At 46.9% G+C, this 15,727-nt stretch overlaps 1 protein-coding gene and 1 long non-coding RNA gene across 6 annotated transcripts in view; both read right to left on the bottom strand.

The window, feature by feature from the left end:
• SPA17 (sperm autoantigenic protein 17) overlaps positions 1 to 15,727 on the bottom strand; it is a 75,868-nt gene that overhangs the window by 53,927 nt on the left and 6,214 nt on the right. For 2 of the 5 annotated variants that reach the window (XM_065568966.1, XM_065568967.1), the window contains exon 4: positions 14,230 to 14,289. In XM_065568966.1, the coding sequence (XP_065425038.1) occupies positions 14,230 to 14,289 (60 nt within the window). Of the gene's footprint in view, positions 1 to 6,491; positions 6,922 to 12,673; positions 12,752 to 12,786; positions 13,062 to 14,229; positions 14,290 to 15,727 lie in introns of those variants that run through there. The other 3 variants (XR_006174889.2, XR_006174888.2, XM_005294697.4) reach the window with 3 other exon arrangements.
• Positions 8,150 to 12,666, bottom strand: LOC135975890 (uncharacterized). Its single transcript, XR_010592962.1, has 2 exons — positions 10,952 to 12,666; positions 8,150 to 10,850 (listed from the first exon to the last, which is right to left on the bottom strand). It is a non-coding gene; the product is annotated as an uncharacterized LOC135975890 (long non-coding RNA).

A 15,727-nucleotide genomic window follows, 5' to 3' on the forward strand; every position in this document is an offset into this window, starting at 1 on the left:
TGAAAAAATTCATCTTCTATTAAGTGAAGATGCTTTTATCTCCTCCAGGTCTGCCGGAGCTGTTTTTCTGTGTTAATCTTGAGGGTAGTGACCATTTTAAACCCTTAGATGTAGCATTGTTTGATCTGTCAAGCGCTGGATTGATTTACCAGATAAAATCCCCTTGGTAGCTGTTGTAATTCTGAAGTGGGACCTGTTTGAAGTGCAGCTTGACTCACAGGCATCTGTGTTAAAACAACTTTCTTCTCAACTGATTTGCTCCGGGTATCAGAGTCACAGTGCTTTGTTCTAGTAACAAAGATAAGTTTTTACTGCTTTTTCCTCCCGTTGGCCCTGCAGAACTAGCACAGGTAAGTGGGAAAGACCTGGATTCTAGCTCATGCATCATCAACAGGATTGTGAACCAAATTCTGGGTGCAGAATTTCAATGTTGGCAAGCCAGAAAGAACCCAGCTTGACTCTCATTCCCTGTCTGAGTTTGCAAGCCAGCAGTCAGTGAAAAAACAGGGCAGTCTCATTCCATTTACACCAATGGAAGTTTACTCTGGATTTACACTAGTGTCACTGAGATCAGAATTTAGTTGTATTTGTAAACTGAGCACATTTGAGCTGGAATCTCTGGGCCACAACCATGGGGATCATTTGGCATAGTTCAGTACATCGGAACTGCCGGACACTTTTCTTCTACAAACTCCCTTAAACTATAATATGCCATCATCTGGGTTTGTTCTGCCACAAACACAGCAGTTACATGAGTAGGTATCATGGCCCCAAGGGAGGCAGAGGAAGAGGCCAAGGCCTTGTCCTCACTAGGAAAAAAAGGTGTTTTTTTTACTACACTAGCTAACACATGCTAACATCTTAGTGTGGACAGGGTAGTACGTAGCAGCAGGTCAAAGTAGGCACTTGCCCCTTCTAATGTGTGTGAAAACTACAACCTGCCTTGTCCACTCTGGGATGTTACCATGTGTTAGTTACTAAAAGGACAGACTGTTCAGCTTAGAAAAGAGACTACTGCTAGGGCAGAAGTCTATAAAATCATGACTGGTGTGGACAAAGTGAATAGGGAAGGGTTTTTATCCCTTCGCATAATACAAGAACAAGGGGTCACTCAATGAAATGAATAGGCAGCAGCTTTACAACTAACTTATGGAAGTATTTCTTCACACAACGCACAGTCAACCTGTGGAACTCATTGCCAGGGGATATTGTGAAGGCCAAAAGTATAACTGGGTTCAAAAAAGAATTAGAGGAGTTCATGGAGGATACATCAATAATGGCTATTAGCCAAAATAGTCAGGGACACAGCCCTCTGCACTGGGTGTTCCTAAACCTCTGATTGCCAGAAGCTGGGACTAGACGACAGGGGATGGATCACTCAAAATTGCCCTGTTCTGTTCATTCCCTCTGCAGCATCTGGGACTGGCCACTGTCAGAAGACTGGATACTGGACTAGGAGGCCCATTGATCTGACCGAGTATGGCCATTCTGATGTTCTATATGTTAGCTAGCACTTGGTTTAAAAAAATATCCACGCTTTTTCCTGATGCAGACACCCACTGAGGCTACATCTACACTGGTACTGGAGGTGTAATTTCCAGCTGGAGGAGACCTACCTGTGTTATCTCAATAGTGTAAAGCAACAATGGGATGGACTAGCTGCTGCAGTACATCTCTAGGGTTTCAGACTGGTTCATAGTCAGGGCAGCTAGCCTGGCCTGCCGCTTGCATCATCACAGCTACGCGGCTGTTTTAAGAACACTCACTCACTCAGAGGTTGCGCGAGTATGGCTTCCAAACTGGAAATGAGGGTGTAGACATACCCTGCGTGACATACCTGAGCCACCAAATCCGGCATGTCCTGCAAGGACGCTGATGGCACTGTTTGTTAGCAGAGGAGGAACATCACATGCCAGAACATTGCTAATACTTAATATAATGTTGATCCTGTTCCCGGAGATGCATTTTATTCCTACTGCATTACTCATGGTGACAGTGTGAACGGTTGCTTCCCGTGGATCCCGATATTGCTGTTCTGTTTGAAATAATCTGTTGAAACTTGGGGTACCTGTTGATTGGGAACCTGCCTCTACATATTTTAACTGGCTATTAATCCCAATATCCTCCCCGGCCGTCCCCACCTTCTCTGTCCCTGCCAGGAAGCAGGAAAGGATCAACAAACTAACACTAACTAAAGGGAATGGGTCTAATGCAGGTAGAGGCAGTAAATACAGCCTGGTAACTCAACACGCAGTATAACTAACACGTGCATGCACTGTCACTGCTCTCTGCCATCCCAATGGACCTCAAAGTACCACTGCTAACAGCAATTGGGGGAACATTTGGGGCCGCAGTGTCACCAGTTAATGTGGATGAAACTCAGCTCACCCTCACCTTTGTGTGGATCCTGAACCCTAGAACTTGCGCTTTCCCAGAGGCTGATAGAGATGAGGAGACTCGCTGATGCTCTGCCTGGCCAAAATGGAAATGGTGCTAGTTGGAGGGGAGCATCAGGAGGAAGGGGTAGGGAGTATGGGATCTCTGCCTGCACTTGCTACTAGGGATGCACGCCTGCCTTTGGCCAGCAGTCTTCTGTTTCCTCTCCTCTTATGCAGGAGTGGCTATTAACGAGACATTGTCCTCCTCCCACCCCAACAGTTGCTTTACAGGCATCCAGGCTCTTCTGTGCATTCATGAACCAGAGGTCAAGGTGGAGTTTGGAACCTGTGATCAGCCAGTCTGCAGAGCACCAGCACCAGCACGTGCTCCGGGGCTCAGTTGGGGAATGAGCGGTCTAGCACCCCATGGGCTGAGGGACTGTCTCTTCCCCGGGGTCTTTTCTGGGGAGGACGCTCTGCTGGGCTAGCTTTGCTGCCCGTCCGTGAAGGTCATGGTGCAGAAGCAGCGGCAAAGCATGCTCAGCGGAGGACCTCTGCCTGTGCAACCCTTGCTGTCCAGTAGTCTTCCAGAGCCCATGTTGGGTGAGCACAGGAAAGGCACAGCTGTTTAACGGGGCTTTCCGACAGCAAGCACGGCAGAACTCACAGCTGAGTCATTTAAAATGGCAAGTCTCTAACTGACCGACTAATGAGGCTGTTTTGATGTATTTAAAGAGCCCAGAAGCAACAGCAAACAACTGTATAAATAAAAAACAGTGACCTCATCCTGCCCTGCGCTGGGGGGAGGAAGTTCCCATGCATCCAGCCAGCAATAGGATTCAGGCTCCTTTCTAGGGCAGAGGGAAAGGTAGTAGCAGCGAATCCCATCACTAGTCCTCCCTTCTGTTCCCAGACTAAATCTGTGTTAGAGGAACTTAAACACAAAGCAGGAATTTAAGAGAGGAAAAGCTTAGAATAATGTAGATGTGGAGGGGGGGGACTCGGGGAGATACTGGAGAGGGAGGAAATCCTAAATTGCAGTAAAACAAGCCAGTGCTGGGGAGGTTGTAAGGGCCGAGCTCAGATGGTTGAGGAGGTGCTCACGCCAAACTGCTCAGCAATTCACTCAGGCCCAGACTGGAGAACGGTGCTGACTGAAGGCAGCAGCATTGGAAGGAGCTGGGGGATAGCCCTTCAAAAACAGCTTTCTCACCGCCCAACAAATAACATGACAGCCGGCAAACCTAGCAGGCCAGAGCCACAGTCGCTGGCGGGAGCACTGCCTGTGCTGGAAGAAAGGGAGGGTTACGCCAACTCAGTTCTTCCTCCCTGCTTTTATCGTTTTTCCCCCTGCCATCAGCAATGACAGCTGGGGGCTGACAAGCCCAGGCTGTGGGTGTAGCTCCCGCTTAGTTTTCTGTGTTTGGCACCTTTAAATAGTAGGAGGCCTGATTCTCTACCGTTTTGTGGCAGTGTAACCCACTGAAGGAAAACGCAGGCTGATTAAATCTGCCGCTCTGCTTGTGGGAGGGTGGGGGTTGGGGAGGGGGTGCAGGATGGAGACTTGGGGCCTGTTGGGCCCGTTTCGGATACTGTTACATCCACTCACCTCAGCGACAGGAAAGGATTTGCAGGGGAGAGAAGAGACGCCTCCATGATTCTTTGCTTATGTCTACAATAAATGAGACTGAGTGTGCACGTTCTGACTGTTATGGGCTGTCGGCGGAAGGACGGGCCAGTGGTTAGAGCACTAACCTGGTACTTGGGAGAACTGAAACAGGCTTTAGGCTAGAGCTGCAAAGACTCAGCAGTACAAAGCCTAACTTTCGGCAACCTGCCTTCTAGCAGAAGTCACAGCCCCAGGATAGGCAGCCAGACTCCCTCTGCAATGTACGGGGACTGAGGCACCTAAGAATGGGATCCACAAAAGCCAGCAAGCTGAGCGTGTTGCTGCCTAAACCAGCGAGTAGAAAATACCGGGGCGGAGGGGGTCTATCTCTGTGCTGGGTTTGCAGCCGCAAACCCTCTCCTGGAGTTAGGGGTCTGTGCCCCTGCTTGAAAAAATCAGAGGTAGCCACGGAAGAGCAGGTTGTGCAGCTTGCCCCGAAAAGGCCTTTAGCACGGAGGTCAGAACACTCCCCTCGTCTAGGTGGGCGACCCAGGTTCAATCCCCGCCGATGGCGTTGGAACAGAGATTTGAACCCGCATCTCAGGAGAGTGCCCCGGCCCCTGTGTAATGGGATGTTCTGATGTTCGGGGGGTGGAGGGATAGCTCAGTGGTTTGAGCCTTGGCCTGCTAAACCCAGGGTTGTGAGTTCAATCCTTGAGGGGGCCACTTGGGAATCTGGGGCAAAATCAGTACTTGGCCCTGCTAGTGAAGGCAGGGGGCTGGACTCAATGACCTTTCAAGGTCCCTTCCAGTTCTAGGAGATGGGATATCTCCATTAATTATATATTATTTATTATATGATGGGGGGGCTCCCTCAATATCTCTTGTTGAAACAGTTCCATCATGGGTGGTGGGTGGAGCCCCCCTTAAGGGAGGCTAGCCCCTGGCTCCGCCCCTTCTGCCTGAAATCCCCCGCAGCCAGAGCCATGAGTCCTCTCCCCCTCCCCTCGGCTGGAGGAGCCCCAGGCCAGCTGAAGCCCCAACCCTCCCTGCTCGGAGGTGCCCTGAGGCCCCACACACACCTGCCTGAAGGAGCCCCAGGCCAACCACAACCATGCCCCAGACCCCAAGCCGCTGCGGGGAAAAGTCTCTCACTCCCATCCAAAGAGGCTTTGACTATGCCCCATGCAGGTTCCGGGGCAGCTGAGGCAGCGGTATTTGCTACTCAGCTTCCTGGGTCCATCAGTAATCTCTCTGGAGTCCAGGGTCCATCAGTAATCTCTCTGGAGGAGCACATACCGCCTCCTCAGCCACCCTGGAACCTGCATGGGGCACAATAAAGGAAAAACTTCCCCCCAAAATCCAGCAGCCGGGGGTCCGGCAGCAGCAGCAGCACCAGGGGAGGCAGAGCTTCCCCCGGCCTATTATACCCGCCGCCCATGAGTTCTATTTTGTATGAATAATTATGTCCCTGGGGCAGACACAGCATGAGCCTGACTGGTCAGGGCACTCACCTGGCATGGGGAGACTCAACGTCAAGACCCTGTTCCAGTAACAGCTTCAGCAGGAGAGACTGAGAGAGACCCCCACCTCAGAATGTCCCATAGCCCAGAGGCTAGGGCATTCACCTAACAGGGGGATCTGAAACAGGCGTCTCCCACAGACCGGGTGAGTGCTTCAACCACTGGGCAAGAGGTAATAAGGGGGCTGCTGCCGCCGCCTGCTCCAGGGGTGTTTTGTGCAGGGCCCAATTGGTTAGGCGACCGCTGCCAACGCCTACCAGATCAGGCAAGGTGAGCAGGGCCATGCTTTATTTGAGCACCCCACAGGGGCTTAGCTGTGAGATAGACTCCAGGCATCGGGACTTAGGCATCTGTGCACATGCTCACTGGCAGAAACTCTTCAGGTTCGGGGGCAGCTGAGCATGGACTTAGGCACCTAAATCCCTTTGTAGATCTAGCCCTGCCTGTGGGACTTTGAGTTAGGCCCAGATCCTCAAAGGTACTTGGGCACCTAATTCCTATTGATCCCAATGGAAGTTAGGTGCCCACGTAGCTTTGAGGATCCAGGCCTTGGTCCCTCTGTGCCTTAGTTCCCCATCTGTACAATGGGAATAATAGCACTTCCCTGCCTCACCAGGGTATGGGAGGATAAATACATTAGAGTTTGTGAGGTGCTCAAATACTATGGGAATGGAGAGTGTTTATGTACCAGAGAGAGATTTTCCACAGCCTTGCATGAGTGAGGAATGCTGGGTTGGTAGCATTTTACACCGCTGAATGACTACCCAAGGAGCAAGGCAAGGGGAATCAGGCCTGCTCATTCTACTTGCATATACACTAGTAAAAACCAGGAGTGACCCCACTGAATTCAATGCAGTTTTGTTCACCATCTTCTGTACTGAAGCCTTAGTCCTAAAGACTCAACGCTACTGCTTAATTTTCAGTGCTTGGGATCCGTTTTTCCAGCATTCATGTCGAGTGGTACAATAATTAAGAGTGAACTTAGTTTAGTACATTAGAAACATTTAAGTTTATCAATCAAGTGCTAAGTTCACTCACGTGAATGGAAGCCCCTTTGGCATGTCACCGAAACAAAGCAGCCATGGAAAATGTGTTACCCAGCATAGGCCCAGCACATCCAAACAAGGTGGCTAGAAGTTACTTTGAGACTGTAAAATACGTTAACTGCAGCACCGCAGTGCCTCCCCTCCCCCACCACCAAGCATATCGATGGGGTTTGTAATGATAGCAGATGTCACATCCCTCGTTCAAGCAGGGATCTGTACTAAATTGTGACAACCTCAAGGGATACAAGAAAACTAAAAATAGAGCATTAAATATAATCTAGAGATGTGCACATTTACATATCTTTTCTTCCTCCTTCAGACGCTCCGGCAGGGACTTTCAAGACGATCGCACGAGCATTCTTATCCTGAAAAGTCGAGCAATGAGTAAGAAATCTCAGGTGAGCAATTATAATAACTGCAGGGACCTTGGGAAAGAACGCCCAATTATTGGGGCCAATTTATTAAGTTTTCATTAAAAAGTGTCTTGATCCCAATTGATGAGATAATCCTCCACCCCAGGAAGGGCGGAGGCTGGCAGGGAGCTTTTGTTCTTCAATCACTACGTTCCGTTTTGTGTTACAATATTTCTAAACTATTGATTCAAGACAAAGTGACAGCCTCAGTGCTGAATTCTGTCAGGTTCTGTCCCAACAGAAGTGTTCCCTTAAATATATATATATATATATCTAAGTTTAGTGCTTAAGAAGGGTAGTAGAATAAACAGAATTTAGCCATCAGCCTAGCATGCCAGTTAAACCTCTAATAGGAATTGGACTGAGATTGACCCCATCAATTCACACAGGGCACCAAAGAGCTATACATTATCAGCTGTGCTCACCTGGCCTGGATTCAGACTAGTGAGCTAGAACAGACAGGACGTGGACCTGACCCCCTGCTTCTCACACGCTGGGCAGGTGCCGTGCAAACTCGGTGCAAAATGCCAACATTCCACTGGGTAACATTTCATACCCGCTTTGCATGCAGGTTCAGTGACAACACAAGAGCTAAAAAGTGCAGAATCAAGCCGGTGTATGGCATGACCACTCCTGGGTCTTCCCAGTCCTCACAAATATTGAATCCAGTCTTGTGTTCTCAATTTTCTTCATTGTTTTCCCAGGGATAAATCTAATAATATACTGCATTTTTATAGCATCTTTTCAACCAGGAATATCGAGCTACTTTACAAACACGGTTTCATTGCCTAGAGCCCCCGACTATGAAGGCGGCAAAATTATCCCTAGTTTACCAATGGGGAAACCGTGGTGCACGGCGTGGGATCCATGAAGGTACTTAGGTGCCTAAACCTCAGATGTAGGCGCCTAAATCCAGTTTTAGCTGCACTGCAGACCACAGCACCCCCCTGAACCCTGCAGGTGCCTAAACTCACTCAGCACCTAGCTTTGCAGAGTCAAAGCTGCGTAGGAACCTGTGTTTCTGCCCATGAACATGGGCACTGCTGCCTTTCTCTAGGTGCCTGGACACCTACCTCATGCCTAAGCCCCAGAGCGATTCACAAAGAACAGGAAGATAGGCGTCCAGCCACCTAAGTCACACGCGGGGCCCAATGTTGTACTTAAAGTACTGCACAGGATCTTTTCAGGGGGAATAAGGCAAAACGCCACATTTATTAGTAATACATGTATTCATTAACACTGTATTATATGCATATAATATATTACACTTACACTCACACACACACACAAACCCATTCCGTCTTGTTGTTACCAATTAGTTGCTCCCCTTAACTTCACTGGCCAGGTGAGTTAGATGGGGGAGGGGGTGGAGCCGGGCTTCTGCCGATCCGGATCGATGCTCCCATGTTGACAAGACGAGACCCGGGGTCCTCTGCAAGACACCTCACTTTTATAGCAGCTTTCCTCTTATGCAAATCTATACCAGATTCAAACTCTGTGTCTGTGTCTATTGGTCCTTTGTGCTGCTTTCTTTTGAGTGTTGTCCCAATGCTGCAAAAAGGGTGTTTCCAAAAGAAGGTGCTTGCTTCTAACCCCCGAGGACGTCAGTATGTCTGCTTGTCTTTAATGAGCCCACTTGACACGCTTTATTGTCCTTGGGTTTGGCTCCCAGCCCCTCTCCAACAGTTGAGGCTGTCTGGAGGTGCTGCCTTCCATGCCTTGCTCATTCACACCTCATTCATTCAACAGGGCAATTGATTAAGAGGGGGGGGGAGAGCTCTTGTTCTACTGCTAGCAAAAAGAAATTTTTCTTCTATCTTATTCTATCCTTAGGGTCTATAATATTATACCAAGGGCAATGCAAAGTTTCTAAAGGAGGCTTTGATACAAAGTCCCATGAAAACAGAGGTCACACGTGGGTAGACCCACCACAAGGTTATATGAAGAGGCACAATGTAAAGTCATATGAAAATTATCAGAGATTTATCTATATTGTCCCCCTTTTGACCTCTCAAGAACAATTCTTGAGTGGTCACCATATAAATCTTTTGTATTTGTTGCAAACCAACCAAACAATTATAACCAGGTGAATATAACTAAAACCATTACAATTGACTAAACACCAGATATAACATAAACACAAATGCAAACAATTATAATTATAATAATTGGAAATACAACAAAACCATCACCATTACAAAAATTGGGTACATTGACAAACAAAATGAGGCCCAAGTTTGATGCTGCAATAGCCATCAAACAATAAAAGTCACTGAGGTCAGGACATTCTTAAGCACACACAACAAATAAGATTTTGTAGGAGTACCACAGTTGTTATGCAAGGTTAAGCTGATTTGGACTTAAACTAACATTCAGTTGCTAAAATGTTTTAGAATTCCCTATTTTTAAGAGTTGTTCTCAGAGGTTTCTAGGGACATGAAAGATGGGGCCATACAATTATGGGCCAAGGTCTTACAGGTTATGGGGGCCCAAGAACTACCCTTCAGGGCTTGGGGAAATAGAACCAGAGTGCATAGAGGAAAGTGTGGAATTAACAATACAAGCAAATGTAACTAACAATACAAATGTATTAAGAACAAAAATTAACAACAAAATGACTATTAGAGAACCTAACAAAAAATAAACCTGATGCATTGGGGACCAAAGTTTTTTGGACACAAGTGGTGATTGATAAATTGGATGGACATGGGGGAAGTAGAGAGAGGAAAAGACATTTACCCTGTCTAGTGTAGTATTTCCTCTTTTTCTGGACCCAGTGCTAGCACAGGACACCACTAGAGACAGACACAGAACATGCAACACAGAACACTGAACACAGACTTTGTCATGACACTATAACCATGGTATTTTATAACTCTTCAGCTGGTACCAGCTCTCCTGATGTTCTGGTTCAGAGCCTGAAAGATAGAAGCTTGGAAACAAATTAGCACACTGCTCCCACCATGGCAGAACCTGCTTAGTCTCTGCCACAGTGTGTTTGGTACTTGGGGCTGCACAAATGCTAATTAAGTGGTGCATTTCTTGTGAGTGTAAATTCTCCCTTTCTCTCAGTAAAAGGGCGTTAACACTCCATCTAGGAAAAAAAAATTCTGTTTTAAAATTTCCAGCCATTTTGCCATGGCCTGGAGATCTGAGGCAGAAGCAGGCACTGTTGTTAACTGTTTCAATGGCATTTTGGCCCTGGGAGGAGGAATTTACCCAAATATCCCAAATATCGCCCTTCCCAATCTCCAGAGGGGTCCCAAAGGTCTGCCCCCTTCTGGGGTCTCAAATGTTTCTTCTCCTGATGTTACTGCTGCTGTAAGATTTGAGAGTGCTGTTTTAACTCTCTGTACCCAACCTGTTTTCCAGTTTTTTATCTGTTGCTTGCCTGGGCCTGATCCTGCTTTTTCCAATAAACAGTTCCTTTCCATGGGCACAAGCCTTGTTCCACTACCAATTTAGCAAGGAGGGTGGGCTTTCCAACTAGCCCCCACCCTTCCTGGTCCCATTCCTTAAACATTTTCTTCAAAATTGTGAAATTACCACAATATTACTTACAAAAAACAAAAAAAAACAAAAAAAAACAAACAAACATAAACCACACTACACTGCCCAAACTCCTATATCCTTCAGAGTTTGGTTTAACAGAACAAGATCTGCATCTTATGTTTTTAACCCACTCTGGGCCAGAGGGAGAGACGCTAAGCTTCCCTCTGTATTACTCGGTCTGCTACCACCGAGGGTTCATACACCAATTATACAAATCCTTCCCCGGATTAGATCCTTCCCCGGATCAGAGTGAGAAACACTAAGTTCTCCTCTTTAGCTCCGCCTTGCTACGGCTGAGGGTGTATGTACCTCTACAACACAATTTAAACCTAAACTCCTATATCCTTCAGAGTTTGGTTAATCCTTCCCCGGATCAGAGTGAGAAACACTAAGTTGTCCTCTTTAGCTCAGTCATGAACACAATTTAAACCTAAACTCCTATATCCTTCAGAGTTTGGTTAATTAACTGAAAGTTTACACTCTTTTTCCTCTAGTGCCAGGCTTGCTAAAGCTGGCGGTGTGCACACCAGTTTTATAATAACTGTGGATTTTATGCTTGCTCCCCCTTTCGCATTCTCCACCAAAATGTTGTACTTAAAGTACTGCACAGGATCTTTTCAGGGGGAATAAGGCAAAACGCCACATTTATTAGTAATACATGTATTCATTAACACTGTATTATATGCATATAATATATTACACTTACACTCACACACACACACAAACCCATTCCGTCTTGTTGTTACCAATTAGTTGCTCCCCTTAACTTCACTGGCCAGGTGAGTTAGATGGGGGAGGGGGTGGAGCCGGGCTTCTGCCGATCCGGATCGATGCTCCCATGTTGACAAGACGAGACCCGGGGTCCTCTGCAAGACACCTCACTTTTATAGCAGCTTTCCTCTTATGCAAATCTATACCAGATTCAAACTCTGTGTCTGTGTCTATTGGTCCTTTGTGCTGCTTTCTTTTGAGTGTTGTCCCAATGCTGCAAAAAGGGTGTTTCCAAAAGAAGGTGCTTGCTTCTAACCCCCGAGGACGTCAGTATGTCTGCTTGTCTTTAATGAGCCCACTTGACACGCTTTATTGTCCTTGGGTTTGGCTCCCAGCCCCTCTCCAACAGTTGAGGCTGTCTGGAGGTGCTGCCTTCCATGCCTTGCTCATTCACACCTCATTCATTCAACAGGGCAATTGATTAAGAGGGGGGGGGGAGAGCTCTTGTTCTACTGCTAGCAAAAAGAAATTTTTCTTCTATCTTATTCTATCCTTAGGGTCTATAATATTATACCAAGGGCAATGCAAAGTTTCTAAAGGAGGCTTTGATACAAAGTCCCATGAAAACAGAGGTCACACGTGGGTAGACCCACCACAAGGTTATATGAAGAGGCACAATGTAAAGTCATATGAAAATTATCAGAGATTTATCTATACCAATCCAGTAGGCGTGCTCAGAGGCCACCTACTGGATCAGTCCCATTTAAAATCTGGCCAGTGGAGGAGCAGCAGCCCACCTTTTCACTCTGAACCCACTGGCTCAGGCACTCACCTGGGATGTGGGAGACTGAGGTTCTGGCAGAGGGAGAGAAGGGAGACCTGCCTCTCAGGAGAGTGCTCTAACCACTGATCTATGGGATATTCGGATGCGGGCTCCCCCCCTCTCTCCTGTTGAAGCTGTTGCACTCTGGATAAATAATGAAAGAGTGAGTACAGCAGGGGGACTGGACTTGGGGCTTCCCATCTCCCAGGTGGATGCCCAAATCACTAGATTACAGTCACTCCCATTCAGTCTCTCTGGTCCAGTGACTGTTCTGCTGTGGATAAATATTTAGTCATCAGGCCAGAGAGAGAGACTGACTCCATCGTCCAGTCCAGCCCAGTCTTTGGAGGCAGCAGGCCCCAGGTCTAGTCCCTGTGCTCTAGACCTGAGGACGGAGGGCAAGAGCACACCTGGAGAAGGTGGAGCAGAGCAGAAGCAACAGGATGCAGAAAACATCTTTGGTGTTTGCTCCCATAGCCCCCTTCCCATTCTGTCGTCCTTTGGGGAGAGTTTGGAAACAGTGACCCTAACACGCAGCCAGTAAATGACATGCTTCAGGCAATGGACTTTTTGCTTTTAGAACTAACATTTGCAAAAAGGCAGTTCTCTGTGGCTTACCAGATCACAACCAACTTGCTAGAGAAGTTCAATGAGTCTGTGCCGATGACAGACTGAGCGAGCAGCTCTGCAAACAGACTCAAAAAAAAAAAAAAAATCACACAGCGCTCAGGTGCATTTTGAAAATGTGATGTTTTTATTAAACAAAAATAAACCTACTGACAAACAAGCCATTCATTCACCTGCATCTAGTCTGGAAATCATGACACTGGCAGGTCTAATGGCATTAGATTTCTTCCGTGGGGTTCGTTGCATCCTGACCTAGTTCTTTCAGTCTCCTCACTGTCTCTCTTACCCTGTATCCCCTGTAGACAGCCTGGATTTTTGTGGCAGCTTTATCTTCTATTTCATGGGTGGCTGTTTCATAGAGGCTGTGTTTGTCAAGCTCCTTCATTAAAGAAATAAAACCACAGAGGAAAGGGCTCCGTAAACAGCTGACAGGCTGATTATTTTCTTGTAGTAAAAACGAATGCCTAAATTACAGTAAATCTGCATAATGTGCAGCCGCTGAAAACTGCTGCTTCTCAAAGGCATTTTGGAAGCTGTGTGGGAACCAAAGGTTGAGTGGGAAACTAAATGTGTTTTGTCATCTTTATCTTTTTTTTGCAACAGATCTAATCATTGTTGGGGTTGTTTTTAGGGCCAAATCTTGAGGCCCTTACTCGGGCAGAACTTTTCTGACTCACTGGGAGTCTCGTCTGAGTAAGAACATTGTGATTTGGTCCTTATTTAAAGACCAACTGCTCATCTCAGAGTTTCTAGAACACGAAGCTCCCTTCTGTGGGAGACTAACGGTGCCATTAAACTATCAGCATTTGCCAAGAGTTACTACTGGGTGGTGTGTGATACGATGGTTATTTCCTGCTAAGTACGGGGGGAAATGGTGGCCTCTTGTTCCCAGGGAGTGATGATAACTGTTGGCAAATGTTGATTTTTAAAAATGATGAGCACTGTATGCCTGAACCGTACTATCAAGCATGACAGAGACTGAGTTATTAGGCAGAGGGAGAGAAAAAGAGAGACCTATTTCCAGTGGGAGATACAAATCAGGCTCCCCAACCTCCAACAAGGTGCCCCAGCTGAGAATGATGGAGAGGAGCAAGTCAAATACCACACCAAGTTGCAGTTAGAGCATCATATTAACTAATTAGCTGGGGGAAACGATTTCAGTAGCTCAGTGATCTAGACACTAACATCCAGAATGGGGAAGGAGGGACACAGAGCCTCACAACAAAGGCAAATTCTCTGCAGATAGGAATGAACTGCTTTATAAATGCTAATGGAACAAACGCATCCCGGTGAAACTCTACGGGAAAAGTCACCCCAGGGCTGAATCTGACTCCACACTCTTTGGGAAACCACATTGAACAGTAGAAAGGGGAAAATCCTAAACCAGCTGGAACAAAAGGCCTTGATTTTCTCTCTTCAGATTATTTGGAGAGAGCTGCCCTGGAACTGGTGGAGCACTTCCAACTCCTGCTTAGCCATCTGGACATGGACACAAGATGCAGTTCCAACAGAGTCAAAATCCAGGCAGACTTTGGGAGATTACTTACGGGCTCCAGGGATGAATCTTTCATTGACTCCTTCACCTCTTCTTGCAAAGATACGGCCTCCTGGAAGAAGAACAGAAAAAAAAATAAAGGTTCAACCAACCATTCCTTCATAATAGGAAAGAGCTGAAGTCTGAGTCTCCTTGGAGACTGCTCCAGAACAAGGATCCCAAATGGAAATTCAGCTTCTCCCCATCTGTGTGAGTCTGTAATTCCTCTGGTCCCATTTCTCAGTTTAAGCATTAGCTCAACGTCCATGAATGGGGATGTGCAGACTGAAGACTGGATTTCATAAGGCACCTGGTTACCATTATTGTTAACTGTTTTAACAGCACCCAAGAGTGGGCAAAACACCCACCAGCACAGATAAGACAAGACCCCTGCCTTGAGGAGTTTACTGACTTTCATTTTTTTTTTCCAATTTAATATGAAGATATACCTATCTCATAGAGCTGGAAGGGACCTTGAAAGGTTATCGAGTCTAGTCCCCTGTCTTCACAGCAGGACCAAGTACCATCCCTAACAGATTTTTGCCCCAGATTCCTAAATGGCCCCCTCAAGGATTGAACTCACAACCCTGGGTTTAGCAGGCCAATGCTCAAACCACTGAGCTACCCCTCCCCAATTTTTAAGTTAGCAGTGAATGTGTCTGGAAGTCAAGCTAGAACCTTGAACCCTATCTCTCCTGTTCAACATATACATTAGGTCCTCTGTCAAGATCATTTCTAGACACAAGATAGGGCATCACCACTATGTACAACATAGCGGAATATTACTTGTATCATGGACCCCGCTTAGCTCAGTCTCTGCCCTGGAGGGGAGCTTGGGTGATACACATTGCATCAGAACTGCCTTGTTCAGAGCCCTGAGAAGACAGAAGTCATGTTGCTGGATATGGATCATCCGCATAGGGGGCATCTTGCATACTTTGTGCCCCTGTTTATTCAGAGGACAAACTTAGAAGTGGCGAGCCAGGTTAAGAACCTTGGCATTATTTCTCACCAAGCCTATTCCTTGGAAACCATGTCTTGTCCATAGCACAGAAGTACGTTATCCTACCACACTCCTCAGATGTGCAGAATAATCACAATGGCAACATTCAGCTAATGTACTCAATGCTTTTTTTGCCTCTGCCTTCACGAACAAGGTCAGCTCCCAAACTACTGCACTGGGCAGCACAGCATGGGGCTGGTCACCTCCTCCCTCTGTGGAGAAAGAAGTGGTTCAGGACTATTTAGAAAAGCTGGACGAGCACAAGTCCATGGGGCCAGATGCGCTGCATCTGAGGGTGCTAAAGGAGTTGGCTGATGTGATTGCAGAGCCATTGGCCATTATCTTTGAAAACTCATGGCAATGGGGGGAGGTCCCGGATGACTGGAAAAAGGCTAATGTAGTGCCCATCTTTAAAAAAGGGAAGAAGGAGGATCTGGGGAACTACAGGCCAGTCAGCCTCACCTCAGTCCCTGGAAAAATCATGGAGCAGGTCCTCAAGGAATCAATT

This window comes from Chrysemys picta, chromosome 16, assembly GCF_011386835.1.
Source record: "Chrysemys picta bellii isolate R12L10 chromosome 16, ASM1138683v2, whole genome shotgun sequence".
NCBI lineage: Eukaryota > Metazoa > Chordata > Testudines > Emydidae > Chrysemys > Chrysemys picta.